The sequence below is a fragment of the Lacerta agilis genome, chromosome 6, assembly GCF_009819535.1.
Source record: "Lacerta agilis isolate rLacAgi1 chromosome 6, rLacAgi1.pri, whole genome shotgun sequence".
Lineage (NCBI taxonomy): Eukaryota > Metazoa > Chordata > Lepidosauria > Squamata > Lacertidae > Lacerta > Lacerta agilis.
In genome coordinates this window covers 82,373,418-82,390,667 of record NC_046317.1, presented here as the reverse complement: position 1 = coordinate 82,390,667, position 17,250 = coordinate 82,373,418, and the positions used below count along the sequence as shown (strand labels likewise).

The 17,250-nt window shown below is 44.2% G+C and overlaps 1 protein-coding gene across 1 annotated transcript in view; it reads left to right on the top strand.

Moving 5' to 3' along the window:
• Positions 1-419: 419 nt before the first annotated feature.
• LOC117049246 (piezo-type mechanosensitive ion channel component 2-like) overlaps positions 420-17,250 on the top strand; it is a 56,970-nt gene continuing 40,139 nt past the window's right edge. Inside the window, exons 1-15 of the mRNA XM_033153987.1 lie at positions 420-518; positions 2,658-2,850; positions 3,359-3,572; positions 4,707-4,869; positions 5,450-5,516; positions 6,496-6,629; positions 7,117-7,380; positions 8,231-8,345; positions 8,732-8,913; positions 10,236-10,384; positions 11,751-11,918; positions 13,931-13,963; positions 14,821-14,924; positions 15,985-16,148; positions 16,996-17,184. Coding sequence (XP_033009878.1) covers positions 420-518; positions 2,658-2,850; positions 3,359-3,572; positions 4,707-4,869; positions 5,450-5,516; positions 6,496-6,629; positions 7,117-7,380; positions 8,231-8,345; positions 8,732-8,913; positions 10,236-10,384; positions 11,751-11,918; positions 13,931-13,963; positions 14,821-14,924; positions 15,985-16,148; positions 16,996-17,184 — 2,238 coding nt within the window. The remainder of the gene's footprint in view (positions 519-2,657; positions 2,851-3,358; positions 3,573-4,706; positions 4,870-5,449; positions 5,517-6,495; positions 6,630-7,116; positions 7,381-8,230; positions 8,346-8,731; positions 8,914-10,235; positions 10,385-11,750; positions 11,919-13,930; positions 13,964-14,820; positions 14,925-15,984; positions 16,149-16,995; positions 17,185-17,250) is intronic.

Sequence of the window (17,250 nt, the reverse complement as noted above, 5' to 3'; positions counted from 1 at the left end):
ATGTGGTGTCATCAGCAGACTTGACCACCCCACTGAGTCTATAACTGGTTCTTTTCCTTTTTAAAAAAGGTTTCTTATGGGAAAAAGTGCTGTGCCACTTTGGTTTTCCAAGGTAAGACTTAAATTTTATCTTACATTTTCATTTTTATGTATTGCATATTGATTAACTATTGTACGCCATGTTGGAGGAACATTGTGGGTGGGGGCATCTGTCTCCAAAGTGATATCTAAGCAAGATAAGGAGCAGATTCAGGGAACTTTGCCCTTCTTGACTGGAAAGCCTTTAACCCTACAGGATACTAATGCACCCTCTTTTCTTTAGGTTTAGCAATCTCGATGCTTGGAACATCATTTGTCTTTTGGCTCCCGATATTGGAATGTTTCTCACCAGTCTCACAATCACACAACTTTGCAAGAAGATGGTCAGACTTCTCAACCGGAAAGCCCAGCTTCATCCAAGAAACCAAGACCTGTTTCCTTGCGATGACGAAGAGGAGATGGAAGAGGAAGGGGAGCTGGTAATTATGTAGACCTGCGTTCAAATTTCTTGGCCTTGTAGCATATGAATAAGAATTGCAAGGGGGAAGAACAAGTGCTTTCCCTTTTTATGATTGTTTTGAGTTACGGTATTATGTAATATGACAAACAAAACCCAGCAGAAACATACACAAGAATACATAAATGCATTTACACAACATATTAAATGCATAAATGAATTATGGGGTAGATTAATCATACCACTCTTCAGATATTTCATTACTGAGCTAACAATAGACCAAGACTTAAACATTTTAAATAGTTCACTCTATCAATCGGGGTGGGGTGAGGTGGGGGAACCCTAACTATGCATATGTTCTTAAGCTAAATTTCAGAAAAGGGCAGCCAAAATGATCCAGGTTTAGGAGCAATTCACCTACGGAGAAAAGTTATAATAATTGGGACTTTTTGGTTTAGAAAAAAAAGACAAATAAGGGGGGGTGACAGAGGTGCATAAGAAAGTGGACGGGGGACATATTTTCCTCCTCCTTTCATAATTCTGGAACAATGCTGAATGTTAGAAGATTCAGGGCAGACGAAAGACAGAACGTCATCACGCAGCACGTGGTAAATTTGCTCTCACGTGATATAGGGATGGCCACAAGTTTGGCGTGCTTTAAAAAGAGGATTAGGCAAAATATATAGACGATAAGGTTTTTTGATGGCTACTAGGAATGATGGAGCTGCCTACACTGCCAGAGGCTGAACTTTTCTGCCTACCAGTTGCTGGGAATCACAAGTGGGGAGAGAGATGTCACAAATCCTCTTGCATGCATCTGGTTCACCACTGTGAGAACAGGATGCTAGACTAGATGGGCCTTTGGTCTGCTCTAGCAGGACTATGTTATTAGATTATAGTAGAAGAAGAGAAGAGAAGAAGAGTTTGGATTTGATATCCCGCTTTATCACTACCCAAAGGAGTCTCAAAGCGGCTAACATTCTCCTTTCCCTTCCTCCCCCACAACAAACACTCTGTGAGGTGAGTGGGGCTGAGAGACTTCAGAGAAGTGTGACTAGCCCAAGGTCACCCAGCAGCTGCATGTGGAGGAGAGGAGATGCGAACCCGGTTCCCCAGATTACGAGTCTACCGCTCTTAACCACTACACCACACTGGCTCCTCACACTACCTATTCCTTGATCATATCAGCTCCTGGATGTATGAATGAAACAAAGGGATTGTTACTAGGACAGGACATAGGAGGGTGTCTCCTACATATGGTCGACCGCTGGGGAAACAGGATGCTAGGCTAGATAGGCCTGCAGGGATCTTCTTAGGCTCCTGAGTTGCGATGTGTGCTTTCCTTTATCCCTCTCAGTAGGGACAACCAGTTGGAATGCATTCATCTTGCACGATGAGCCGCAGACTGAGAAATATTTAACAGCGGATTATTTGCAGGCTTTGTATTCTGAACTTTCATATATTCAATCGCCTCCATCTATTTAGGGACATCGAACTCTTTCGCAGTTTGAAGAACAACCATGATAACTAGGTGAAACGGCATTGTGGGCATACCATGCTTTTGTTCCAAGTTAAACGTCGAAGTGATTGCTAGAGTGTCAGAACAATATCCATGCTGCCGGGGGGAAAATGCTTACATTATGATGGCTCAGAACCAGAGACATTGTTAGGGGGGCAGTCAAGTGGGCCCAACTCCCAAGATTTTTGCTCTGGGACCCAGATCTCTACTGAGCTATCCCAGCTATAGTAAAGGTAAAGGGACCACTGACCATTAGGTCCAGTTGCGTCCGACTCTGGAATTGCGGCACTCATCTCGCGTTACTGGCTGAGGGAGCTGCCGTACAGCTTCCGGGTCATGTGGCCAGCATGACAAAGCCGCTTCTGGCGAACCAGAGCAGCGCACGGAAACGCCATTTACCTTCCCACCGGATTTATCTACTATTTATCTACTTGCACTTTAACGTGCTTTCAAACTGCTAGGTGGGCAGGAGCTGGGACCGAGCAATGGGAGCTCACCCCGTCGCGGGGATTCAAACCACCGACCTTCTGATCAGCAAGCCCTAGGCTCTGTGGTTTAACCCACAGCCCCACCCGCGTCCCAGGTGCTGTGGGTTAAACCAGCTATGGATTGATTCTTATTTCGTTGTTTCTGGATCTTCAGGAATCCGAAGCAGAAACTGACAATACTGAAGATGAGGAAATGGAAGGTTCACCTGGGCAGGATAATCTGGAGAACAGGCAACAAAGATTCCTTCTGAAACTCACTTTGTTCCTAGCGGCCTTCAGGATCCTTTGTGAAGGTCTATTCAGCAGTGCTGGGAAAGTGGCCGTCGTGCTTCTGTTGGGCTTAGCAGGTAGAAATGTTCTACACTATTTAACTGTGTGTTTCATGACTGACAGCTGACTGGCTGAACTGGACTCTATTGAGGGGGGAGGGGAAGTAATGCAAGGCGATGTGTGTCAGTCCCCACCTGTGACATTTCCCTCTCTGATGGGCCATTCACATGTGCAAGTTGACTCTCAAGATTAGAGTTCTCCAGTGCATGCATGCTCCTCCAATAATATTTGCTGGTTTTTATCAACAAATGTTTAACATGTAAGAGGGACTGCAGCTTCCTCTTATAAATTGTCATAAGTCTGCCAAAGGATGCATACATTTAAAGCATACGACTTCCCCTAAAGAATCCTGAGATCTGTAGTTTACCCCTCATAGAACTGAAATTTCCTCCCACCCCTTAACAGACGACATTGCCCATGATGCTTTGGGAGAATTCCATGCACTTTAAATGCATGTTGCGTACACAGCCAAACCCAGTTTTCCATGCAAACCTGAAGTTTTCCATTTCTTTTCCTTATCCATAGGCATCATCCTACCTTCGGCAACTTCCGCGGTTTATTTCTTCGTCTTCTTAGGCCTGTCCTCCTGGTGGTCTTGCCATCGGCCAATCAGCCCGGTTGCCTTCAACAGCTTGTGTGTTTTGGTTGCAATATTCAGTGCAGGGCACCTGGGTGCTTTCTACCTGTACCAGCTGCCATACTTTCAGGACCTGGTTCCTCCTGAATACATTTATGCCAGGTAAAAAGATCAAACTCACACACTGAAGAAGATGGTATGTAAGAGAAAGCACAGCAGGCCTTGGTTCCGGTTAAGAACTGAGGATTATACGCAGTAATGTTCCCTCCAGTTATAACCAATCAAAAATATAAGAGCCCTCCTGGATTAGACTGTCAAGTCCAGCATCATGTTCTCACAGGTGCTTATGGGAAGCTCACAAGCAGAACCTGAGCGCAACAGCACTCTTCCTACTTGTGCCTCCCAGAAGTACACAGGGTCATGCTGCCTCTGACGATGGAGATAGAACATAGGCTTATCCACCATGATTCTCCCCCCCCCCCCGCAGCTCCCCACTCCCCCCATTGTTCCGAAGGGAACCCCAGCCCCCTGGAACAGATTAGGGGGCAGCTGCAAGGGAGAGGTGGAAACAACATAAATAATTTCCCTCCCTATTTTGCTGGCGGAAGCCTCCCTCTGCTGGATCATAGTGCCATTCAATTTGATCAGATCCTGCCATTGGAGCACCAACGGCAGCGGTTCCTGCACCCTCCCTCTGGAACAGCCGCCCATCAGATGTTAATGAACAACTATCTGATTTTTAGGAAACATCTGAATGCAGCCCTGTATCGGGAGGTGTTTAATGTTTGAGGTTTTACTATGTTTTTTTATGTACTGTAAGCTGCCCAGAGTGGCTGGGGAAATCCAGCCACATGGGTGGGGAACAAATATATTATTATTATTATTATTATTATTATTATTATTATTATTATTATTATTTCCAGTGAAATTAAAGATCTGCCTGTGGCCTTGATCTATACTATGCCCCATTCACACAAGCAATGCTGCACTTATTCGGTGATGATCAGGGGTGCCAACTTAAATAAAATATGGGGGGGGCAGGTCCAGGCAAGCCATGCCCGTATAATCAGTCTCATGACACGGAGCACACACACCATTTTAACGGCAATGCCCATCAACTTTGGGGGGGCTGCCCCCCTCAAATATTTTATTGGGGGGGAACCGAAGGGACCTTGGCCCCTAGGGGTTGGCTGCTACAGGTAAATTAGTCTTTCTTTGGCATTATTGTTTTTCCTCTCCTGTTTCCACAAAGATCAAGTAGCAGCAACCTCTTCACCATTTTCTCCATTTCTCTAGGGTCCTGGGCTTAGTGCCGCTTATTAAGGCAAACATCACTGTGCCCTGGAAGCTCCAAGTTCATCCCCAGCTCAGCTGGCCGGTGGCTCTGAATCCTTTTGTGCTTCTTGTCCTCTATTACACTCTGGTCATGATGCTCCAGCAATGGGCTCTGCCTCCTAAGGTATGGGATAGAGTCAAATGTGATATTCATTGCCAGCTGTATCTCTCGAGGTCTGGAATGCCCGTCTGTTTTCTGATTGGATTTTGGCTGTGTTTTGACGCTTTTGGATTGTATTGTTAGACGGACCAGTTTTTCTCCAGCCCATGTCAATTTCACATGTATTTAATCATAAGTCAATTCCGTCCCGTTCCGGGAGGTGGATTTAGGGAAGCGCGACCGGTTTGGTTACACTGGGTGCAGATCATCGGGGACGCCTCAGGGAGCTGCTACTATTTAGAATGGAGCATGAGAGGGTGCTGAATTTTAGCATCATACTGGGCGCCGCTGAAATGTGAGACCCCGAAGTTCACCACTGCCATTTCCACATTAATATGTGTGTCTGCACTCGTGTGTGTGGCTATGGGGGGGCATTGTGTAGAGCTCTGCAAAGTGGTACCTCTGGAAATTCTCCCGACTTGGGGTTATGGTATTTATGCAACTTTGAGTCCAGACTTCATGAAGCATCTGTTGTACAAAATCAAAATTTTCAACCTCAATTTATGTTACAAATGGAAACTTTCAGAGTACTCTCCTTTTGCAGTGTCAAAGTCATCGTAGCTGTGATGTGAATGCCTACATCAATGAAGGACACAACCTTTCCTTCTCAGGTATGTTTTCCTGTGTGATGGCCCCTTTGTAAGGCTTTATTCAAGGTATGGTCATTTTTGCACCATTGGGGCATTGCAGTTTGCCGATGTGGAATTGTCTGCTGTGATTTTAAATGTATAAAATGCTTTAATCCTTGTTATAAACCTCCTCGGTAGGCATAATGATTGAAGTACATTGTTGTTGTTGTTGTTCAGTCGTTCAGTCGTATCCGACTCTTCGTGACCCCATGGGCCAGAGCACGCCAGGCACCCCTATCCTCCACTGCCTCCCGCAGTTTGGCCAAACTCATGCCAGTCGCTTCGAGAACACTGTCCAACCATCTCATCCTCTGTTGTCCCCTTCTCCTTGTGCCCTCCATCTTTCCCAATATCAGGGTCTTTTCCAGGGAGTCTTCTCTTCTCATGAGGTGGCCAAAGTACTGGAGCCTCAACTTCAGGATCTGCCCTTCCAGTGAGCACTCAGGGCTGATTTCTTTAAGGATGGATAAGTTTGATCATTTTGCAGTCCATGGGACTCTCAAGAGTCTCCTCCAGCACCATAATTCAAAAGCATCAATTCTTCGGCGATCAGTCTTCTTTATGGTCCAGCTCTCTGGACCATAAAGTACATTAATGTTCTGAAGTACATTACAGAAGCCTAATTGCTCTTATTCTTCTTATTTTTTCCCATCTTTACTTTTCTCTTATTCTTCTTTCTAAGAACAACAAACAACAACTCTTAGTTATTATCAAGGGATAATATAACCTCAGGGTATAATCTCAGGCTGCCCCTTGATGTTATTTTAGCCACTGCGTTTTTCAAAACCACATTTTCCAAGGGAAAAGGATCATGGTGCTGTATGGCTGATTTATAGGGGGAAATGGGTGGATAAGAGAGAGGTGTGCTTAAATATAACACTGAAGCCAGACACTGATGTTTGTGTGTTGTTGTTGTTTTGGTTAATTTACCCTTTGCTACAAATTTTTGCATTTCTTGCAGATGAGACATGCTCTGAAAATGCATCGGAAACTGATGATGAACAGGGCACTGAAGGAAATGGGCCCAGTACCTTTTTAGCATTGGCACAATTCCTTATGAATCAGAGCTACATCACTGCATTGATTGCCATGATGGTAAGATACAGACTGAAATAAAACCTCCTTCTGTGTGCATGGAAAGATGGAGGTTTGTCCCACATTATCACTTTTTTAAAAAAAGGATTTGTGGTGCTACGGTGAGAGAGCACTTTAATCCGACTCTGCAAACTTAAATTTCTAATATGTGCTTGAATCTGACCTGAAAAGCACTATAGTCTGAAGGCACCTTTAGTCAAAGACATGTATGTAGCAATTTCAGAATTATAGCTGCACGTAACTTCAGCTATCAGTATCAACATGCAAGTATGTACAGCTAATTTTTATTTATTAGGGCACAGGGTCCCTGGCCTTGATCTAGATAGCTTAGAAGAAGTGTGCCTTAATTTAGACTTCTTCTACAGTTTTAGGAGTTTATATTTGTTCAGTTGTGGATTACATGATGTTTGGAACTGCAGTGTTACCCAAAATATATGTCTCTCTGTGCGCGTCCACCTGTCTGTCTATCTTATGTATGCATTTCCAGGTTTGGAGCGTCACTTATATCAGCTGGCTGACTTTTGTGCTGCTGATTTGGTCTTGTGTCATTTGGATGTTGCGCAACCGCCGCCTCTACGCCTTGAAGAGCTCGCCTTTCCTTGTTGCCTATGGAAATGTCTTGGTGGTCCTCAATTTCTTTGCAGGCCTGCACGTTTCCCAGGAGGAACTGTTTCCTGGAGTTTCAGCCTCATTGCTCGTGGACTTGGATTTGAAGCCTTATTCACTGCCCTGTGTCCACCTAGGAGTCAAGGTGAGCTTCCTTCAGTTCTGGGTTCTACTTTCAGGCTGAGATCCTAAGCACACGTACCAGGCAATGTCAGGACAGGAATAAGATGGAGATAGTAGCCAGGTTTCTGCAACACACCATGAGGTTCTTTTCTGCTGCTCCAGAGAAGCGGACACGGAGCAATGGATTCAAACTACAGGAAAGAAGATTCCACCTAAACATTAGGAAGAACTTCCTGACAGTAAGAGCTGTTCAACAGTGGAATTTGCTGCCAAGGAGTGTGGTGGAATCTCCTTCTTTGGAGGTCTTTAAGTGGAGGCTTGACGGCCATCTGTCAGGAATGCTTTGATGGTGTTTCCTGCTTGGCAGGGGGTTGGACTGGATGGCCCTTGTGGTCTCTTCCAACTCTATGATTCTATGAATGTTATGCAACATTAACTTAGATACAGATTTTGCTGAGCGGTTTTATTGTACCGAACCTTATTGGAATCTTGCCTATATGCCCATAAACATTTGAGAATTGAATTGCATGAGGACGTGGCTGCATGCGTGGGAACTTGGAAAGTTGTGCAGACCTTTGCTGATTTATTCATTAATTAATGTGTATGCCAGTTATTCTGAGCGGTTGACAGGTATAAAGAAAGAATGACACAAGCATTAAAATGTAAACATCCATAACTGAAGTATTCAATAAAGCAATCCCATTGACAGCATTAAAATAGGAACGTCCATGATTAAACTATGCAATAAAAGAATTCAATTAAGCTGTCTAGAGTTGGCTCGGTTGTGTGGGATTATTATTATTATTATTATTATTATTAGTAGTAGTAGTAGTAGTAGTACTACTAAAATGTTGCTGTGATTTTTATTGCAGATTTTATATCTGTTTACCTTCTGGTTGTTGCTAAAGCAGTGGATGATCCAGAAGAAAAGGCAGAGAAAAGAGGAGGAAGAATCTTTCAAGGGAGTGAGAGTAGATGGGGCAGCCGGTAAGAAGATTTAATAAAGTTAGCCCTGAACTACTACTACTATTATTAATATATATTTTTAAGGGTGGGTTTTACCATCTGTATTCAGTCCAGGGGCAACCCCCCCAGGAAAACTAGTTCAGAAGAGCAACTCGGCAGCAAAGGTGATTAATAAGGAAGCAAGGATTTTGCCTGCTTCTAAGCACTGGGCGATTCCTGACAGCATGTTTGTTGAGCATTCCTCTTGAGTTGCAACCTTGGAGGTGATAGGCAAGCATAATAAGTGAGAAAGAAAAATGTTATATATTTTTTTTGAGGGAGAGGAGTAGTTTTATTTTAGAATATACTTGTGAACGATTTGACCGATATTGATGACGCTTCCGAATGATTCTCCGCTTTTCTTGCAGAAACGGACAATCCACAAAACATTCTTTTGGGCATCCTTGGTTCTGTGCTGCAAGGGATGTTTGTAAAATACTGGATTTACATCTGCTCTGTCATGTTCTTTATTGTCAGCTTCAATGGCAAAGTGGCCCTGTACAAAATTCTTTACATTGTGCTTTTTCTGCTTTGTGTGGCTTTGTACCAGGTAAGCAACCCTGGAAATCGGAGGCATTTGCATTCCTGCTTTTTCCTACTAAAAAATTGCAGCAGTGGTTTTGAGCTCTTTGTTACCTGTCACCTGTCAGTTTAGTTAGTTTAGGCTATTCATGGAATACACAGAACTTAAAGCAGGAGTAGGGAGCCTTTTCCAGCATGGAGTCTGCATGCACTTGTGGGTAACCTTCTGGGGTTGGACTAGATGACCCTCAGGATCCCTTCCAATTATAATTATAAATATACCCCCTTTCTTTCTTTTATTTTTTATTTTCAATTTTGTACATTTCAATAATAGTACAATCATTTTACATTTCAAAACTCAACTTCCCCTTTTCCTGCAGTTCCTTAAATTCATTTTTTATATTTTCTGCATATTCCAAATTAACTTTGCTTACTCATTTATTCATCTACTTTAAATATATACTCGTATAACACTGCAGATTATTACAATAATCCTGCAGGTTACAATAATCCTGCCAATGTTCTTATCTGTTTATAGTTTATTTGTAAATATTAAATAAACCATTTCCATTCTTTTATAAAAAGTTTGTTATCTTGATTGATTTCTTATTTTTTCCAGTAAGTTTCGCCATTTCTGCATATTCCTTTCTTCTTTCCATTTTTGGGCAAGTAACATTCTTGCCTCTGTAGTCGCATACACGAATAAATTTCTATATAGTTTGGGTAGTTCTGTCCCTACAATTCCCAAAAGGAAAGCTCCTGGGTCTTTTTTTATTATAAAAAATAAACATTATTTTAAGCATCCTTTTCAATTAATTATACAGTGGACACTCAGGTTGCGAACGTGATACGTGCGGGAGTCACATTCGCAACCCGCAGCGTTTGCAACCCGCAGTGCCACGTCTGCGCACGCGTGGGTCATGACTGGTGTTTCTGTGCATGCGCAAAGCATGATTTAGTGCTTCTGTGCATGCGCGAGTGCCGAAACCTGGAAATAACCCGTTCCGGTACTTCCAGGTTCGGTGCGGTGCGCAACCTGAAAACGTGCAACCTGAAGTGGCCATAACCCGAGGTATGACTGTATATCATTTCCCAGTAAGCTTTAACCTTACTACAAGACCACTACAAGATACCCACTTCCATCCATTTGGCCCAGATAATTATGATGTTTTCAGTACTTTCTGCGGTTTGGGGTCGAATTTTGTTTTCAGAATGGGGCGGAGGAACACTGAGTGCTTTGCAGTTCAGGTTGACTTGCCCAGCCCACACCTGTTATACAGATGTATTTCTAAAATGCCCACCGTACTGTGTTCAGAACCAGTACTAAGGTTTGCGGAAATGTGGTTTCAGGTTCATTATGAGATATGGAGAAGAATCCTGAAGAGCTTCTGGCTCACCACTGTTTTTTATTCAATGGTGGTGCTCATTGCTATCTATGCCTATCAATTTGAGATGGTGTCAGCGTTTTTCCTAAACACCTTGGAGATATCAGAGGAGAGGTAAGGGCTTTGTTTCATTTATTTACTGTCATCTCCGTGGCTGACTGGGGATTTGAAACTGGGTTTCCAAGTGTTTTGTTTCCGACATGGTAACAGCACCACTGCACTGGCTCTCATTTAAAATATTCTGATCCAAATTTTATCTTGAAATTCGTTATAACATCTCGGGTCTATTGCACAATAGTTTTTTAAAAAATGTAGATTTTTTTGCTGCTGTTGAAATAAGTTAGCACTGCCAGCTTGCAGTGACTCTGATGTACTTCCATGGGGTTATCTGCCTAAAGAGCTCTATTTCTGACTCTTTATAAGAGGGTTAATTCTGCCCCCTGTTGGCTGAGCCTGTCTCTTTCTCAGGAGGAAGGATAAACTAAGTAGCATGGGCTGGGCCACCAAATTGGGTCATTTTGGTGCTACCTCTGCCACAGGATCTAAGCAGCAGGGATGTTTGTCTGTGTGTGAGAGAGAGGGACTTAAAATACCAGGGAACACAAACAAAAATTGCCTGCACAGACCTGGGATTGTGAACTGTGCAATTTAATCATAATTTGCAGAATTGGCCATATCAAACATTATTTATCCATGGAGTACCAGAGCACTAGAACTATTCCTATTGAAAAAAAGCAGGGGAACCCCTCACATCTGTTGTTGTTGTTCAGTCATGTCCGACTCTTCGTGACCCCATGGATCAGAGCACGCCAGGCACGCCTATCCTCCACTGCCTCCCGCAGTTTGGCCAAACTCATGCTAGTCACTTCGAGAACACTGTCCAACCATCTCATCCTCTGTCGTCCCCTTCTCCTTGTGCCCTCCATCTTTCCCAACATCAGATGAATGTGATCCAGCGGCGAGGCCTCCGTAAGGAGTCTCGTTGCAGCATTCTGCACCCGCTGGAGTTTCACTAGAATGATGGGCTAGTTTGAGTAGGGAAAATGCTGAAAGAAATCGAAACAGGAGCAGAAATTGCTGATGCCCACTTATTCATTCCATGTCCAGAATGGAAATCAATCCAAGGAATCTGCAAGCGGTACATAAGTGATGACATCCCCCCCCCACACACCTGCACTGCATTTCACTTGCATTGAAACGAAACCCCCAACATTGAAATTAATGGTGTGGGGTAAGGTAATGATACTGCAATTAATTGCAAAATTTCATTACGTCAAATTCCACCGCAGCAGGCAGCGAGACAAAGAACATTTTTTTTGCCAGAAACTAAATTGCAGCAGAATGGAAACAGCGTCGCATGGAATAAACACAGGGCAGAATCGAAGTCACTGCCTTCTTAACAACCTATTGTGTGAATTGCCTCCCTTTTCTTCCCCCAGTGGGTTGTGATGGGTGGATCTCTCTCCTTCCCCCTTGACAGATTAAAAGACCTGGGTCTTGAGCGGTTCAGCACAATGGAGCTGTTTGCAAGGATTCTGCTCCCCGGCGCTTTCCTTCTGGCTTGCATCCTGCAGCTTCATTACTTCCACGAAGACTTCCTGAAGGCCACAGATCTGGCTCATATTTGCATCACGCCACTTCCTGGAAGGTGCCATGCATGATCCATGAGTTCATGTTCCACAGTGACAGATAACTGTGCATTTGTGTGTGTGATAGTGTTATTGTGCAGCTTACATTTGGAAGTGTGTGTGTGTGTGTGTGTGTGTGTGTGTGTGTGTCCCACCCACCACCAAGATGTAGGCGACATCTGCACCATATCTTTAAAGCACATGGCTCTCCCCCAGAGGATCTTGGGAACTGTAGTTTACCCCTACAGAGCTACAGCCCTCAGTACCCTTAACGAACTACAGTTCCCATGATCTTTGGGAGAAGTCACATGCTTTAAATGTGCATTGAATGTGGTTTAAATGACCATGAGAAGCAATAATTCCACTCTATTTTGTGCTGGAACAGAGCACATCTGGAGTACTACATCCAGCATCTTGGTTTTTTTAAAATAATTCTTTGTTTTTAATTCATTGTCACAGCACTTGGGTAGAGTAGAGGTCTAATATTCCTATGATATTGATGGTGAGACCGAGAATGTTTTTTGTTTAAAAAGCAAAATACACTTCAGCAGCTGGAGTGAAATGTTGAGGTTATGTTCTGTTTCTCCCCAGTGACAACAACACTGAGACTCGTGTGCATTTTCTGGCTAATATGTGAGTTGGCTTTCTCTCATTAATCTTTTTAATGCTTTCCCTTGCAATCTGCTTCATATGTCCAATATAAGGGGGGGGGGGCAGGGTGAAGCTGAATACAGCAAGGAGATTAAAGAACATCAAACAGTGGAGGGCTGAAATTTTATATGTAAGGGGGCAATTATGGGGAAGGAAAGAGCAGAAAACAGAGGGAGAATCTGAATGAAATAACTAAGATTTCTAATTTCCCATCTCCTTAAATTTTGGCAAACAGCAGCTGTGGGGGAGCCCCAGTACAGATCAGGACTGGGGCACCAAGAAGGGTCACCTGCCCCTCAGTGAAAATCCCCTCCCCTAACACTATTTGCTCCATTAGGGATCATTAGTGTGATCTGGTGTGGTTTCTCAATTGATCCAGATTAGGATTCCATTTCCCCAAACCACTACTATTTTGAAGAATTTCTTGCATGAGTCTTCTGCCCCAACACTTATTCTGTGATAACTTCCTGTTATCCCATTATAGGATGGCTGGGTGAAATCACATAGGACTCAGCCACACAGCTGCAAATAAAACGTTTTAGGTGTGTTGTAAAGTGCATTTATACAAATGTGACACGAGATGGCGATGGTGAGCTATGGCATATTCAATATATTTTTCACAACGTTTTTTATATGTGTCTAGATTCCACCATAGTGTCACTGTCAGCCACCCAGGTAGACATGCTGGCAAACGCCAGTCCCAGGAGAATTCCAGTCTACTTGAACAGCCTGTCGTTTGCTCATCGTTTTCACAAAGCCAAGACATTGCAAAGCCTATAGACCGGAAATTATTTACCACTTGGAAAATTAGTAAGAAGAACTTTGCACGAAGTTCCTGAGAATCTTTTTGGTTGCATTAATTGGAAAACGTTTCCTGGAACAATCCAGCCAGGATGATGCTCTTAGGCTATCTTGGGACTGCCAGCGATGCTCCTTCTTTTATTTGCTGACCAAACTGGCTGGGCTTGATGGGAACATTTGCATTCATAAGTAGGAAGCAGCTGAGATGACATAGCAATGTCATGGTGTATAGTATCCAAGGCAGGCGAAGTTTTGTTTTGTTTTGTTTTTAAAAATATAATAGTTTAGTGTTATCATTGTACAAAGCAGAAATGCTCACAAGTAATTTTATAAGACTACACTAAATTAAAAACACCACATAGTTGTGCCCTGGCTTAATATTTATCGTTCCAAAACGGAAGAGGGGGAATCCAAGACTGCACTCTTCCAATTATTCCTTCTGCACGAGCATTTCAGCCCTGCCATATGGAATCTGTGCACTGTTCTGCGGGTTCTTCTGACTCCCAACCCATCCAGTTACAAGCCTTTTGGGTTTATAATGCAATTCTTGATACTGTGTTTTTGTCCCCCGTATTTTCAGGCTTAAGGAACATATCCTAAAGCTGCAAAGTAGGTAAGCTTGAAAAAGAGGGACGTGGCGAATAGAAACGTATTTGAGTTTGTTTGACCTTCTAAGTCTTTTGATGCAGAGGAGATCAAGACATGTTGCCTGAATCCCATAAAGGAGTTGGAATGTGAATTGAGAGCATATACTGGATCAACATTTGCACAGATAAACACAGGCCTCCTTGCACTAGGCTTTCAGGGGTTTAGACTGCAGAGGCACCCCTCAACTCAACTCTCCTGACTAAGTGGGTCTCCTACTGGCTGTAGTAACTGAACCCCTCCTCCATCCCCCTATTGAATGTGTAGGTGAGCAGGACTGAGTTGGACTAGGATCTGCTGGATCCCAATCCAGCCTCGCAGCAGCAGGCCCAATCTGGACCCAATTTCTATGGCATCCTGGAGCTGGCACCGGAATTGGACCCAATTGTCCTGCCCACCTTGGCTGCCACCACGACTGCACTGTGAATGCAACAGTGTCACCACCACTCCACAAAGCCCCATGGATGGGTGGTGTTAGGATTGCAGCCTTACTAAGAGGATTTTAGTCTATCTGCACTGAAGGGGTACACATTGTATGGCATATTCATGTGCACACCCCCATTATTGCAAAGCATTCTTCATGCATAACTGGAGCTGGACTGGAGCAATTATAGTTAGGCTGGTATCCTCAAGTATAGCCATACACCAAGCTTGCATAAATTATTACTAGGCCATACGTAGTTTGCTAGACCTATTTTGGCACATCGTGTTGGGTGAACCAGACCAGTGTGTTGCTAAAATCTAGGCCTACTCAATAACAGAAGCAAGGCCACTCTGGTCATGCAATAACAGTGGCTTTTTGCTGTTTTACTGCGTTTTCCACAGGCTGGCTGCTGAACAGCTACAAGATGACATTGAAGATGGATTGGAGAAGCCTGAGAACTCAGCAGTAGGTGAAAACATGGGCAAGTGCCATCAGGCGAAGCTGGGTAATGATGAACAGCTAGCTCCTGTGCTATAATAATAATAATAATAATAATAATAATAATAATAATAATAATAATTTATACCCCACCCATCTAGCTGGGTTTCCCCAGCCACACTGGGCGGCTTCCAACAAAATAATAAAATACAGTGCAGTGGTACCTCTGGTTATGAACGGGATCCATTCTGGAGCCCCGTTCGTAACCTGAAAGGTCCGCAACTTGAAGTGCCGCGTCTGCGCATGTGCGCAACACGATTTGGCGCTTCTGCACATGCGTGTGACGTCAATTTGCCAGTCTGCGCATGCGCGAACCGCCGAACCCGGAAGTAACCTGTTCCGGTACTTCCGGGTTTGGCGCGTTCGTAACCTGTGACGAATGCAACATGCAGCGTTCGTAACACGAGGTACGACTGTAGTCCATCAAACATCAAAATCTTCCCTAAACAGGGCTGCCTTCAGATGTCTCCTAAAAGTCTGGTAGTTGTTGTTCTCTTTGACATCTGGTGGGAGGGCGTTCCACAGGGCGGGTGCAACTACCGAGAAGGCTCTGGTTCCCTGTAACTTGGCTTCTCTCAGTGAGGGAACCGCCAGAAGGCCCTCGGCACTGGACCTCAGTGTCTGGGCAGAACGATGGGGGTGGAGATGCTCCTTCAGGTATACTGGACTGAGGCCGTTTAGGGCTTTCAAGGTCAGCACCAACACTTTGAATTGTGCTCGGAAACATACTGGGAGCCAATGTAGGTCTTTCAAGACCGGTGCTGAAAGTATAACTAAGCATGGAAACAAGCCTGCCATTTTGGTTTGTGCTAGTAAATAGAGCCTGCTTCTTGCAAGCATAGATGCGTTCCAGGTTGCTCCTCCCCCAGTTCTTGTTTTGTTAAAGCGGAACTGAGAGCATCACCTTCACCAAATTAAATTCATTATGGAAAGCCATAGCAGCAGATCTACCTTATTGCTGATTGCCATGCTCTTCCTTCAGCCCTCCTTTTGGCAAATCACACTTCGCTTCTCCATCTATTGTTTTGCATTATTTAAAAAGTTATCCCCCCCTCCTGTTTCCTTAGTGGAAAAGATGAGTAAATGGACAGAAGTGGTTGACAGTGTGGTGCCTCATCTCCTGAAGCTCTTAGCAACGATTCGAGCAATGCAGGCATTTGCGTGGCGATTCCTGGAGCTCCACATCCTGAAGATTCTGTCCACTTGGATTATCTGGATCACTGTACACGAGGTCAGCTAATAACTACCTTGCTTGACTTGAAACCTGCAGGGAGACCCAGAAAGCGGAGTGAAAATCCAGGCGAGGAGGTTCTGGACCATGGACAGCTCTGAACGGAGTTGGAACAAGCTCCTGAGCTTGGGCCCAAGAGCAGCAGGCTAGGATGTTGCTCCAGCAAAGGTCTGGAGCCAACTGAAATTTAATCAAGCTGCAGGAAGATCAGGTTTTTAGCTCCTCTGCTGGAGAAACCTTTATCACGCAAGAGGGCCATGCTTGATTCTTCAAGTGTTGACTTTGTAGTGCTAGTAGTCCTGAAGCCATGGAGCCGGTAGCAATACTGGTCCCAAGGGTCTCTGTTTCCTGCCAGTGGGTCCACACAGCCCTGGCCTTGCCACCAACCTGCCCTATCCCAACGCCATCAAGGTGATTTGCAAGTGATGCCTGTGTCGGGAGGGCAGCTCCGAGGCTGTGCCATATGACACAGGGCTTCCCAATTTGAAGGTATATATCTGTACCAAGGAATGGACAGGCCCATCAAAGTTTGGTCCATCCCAGTACTTCATGGGAATGGGACTAAATCTGCCCCGCCCCCTTTCCATGCAGATTCTTAATGGGAAATCCTTTGAAATCTGTGTGAAAACACACAGATCTTTTTTAAAGTACGTACGAGGTGGTGCAAGCGTTCAGAGGCAGCCTACTTTGGAATCTGAATTTGGTGTCCCTGTCCATACATGACCTTACTGGTCCTTGTTGAGGCAAAATGTTAGCACCCACTTCCTCCATAACTGCAATGTATTAAAATGTTTGTTGCAAAGTGACTTCATTGTTGTTTCTGTTGGTGTTTGACGTTGGTTCACAGGTGTCTTTGATGAACTACCCTTTCTTCATCCTCTGGGCATTTGCCCTTCCATATTCCAAGCTGTGCCCACACGCCTCCAGGATCTGTACGTTTTGGTCCTGTGTGATGGTCATCTGTAAAATGGCATACCAGCTGAAATTTGTCAAGCCTCTGACATATTCTTCAAACTGCACACAGGTCGGCTTGCTAATGTACCAAGGACCCAAACTTCTGAAGAATTTTCTGTTTTTGCTTGTGATTTCCTAAGAGCAGGTG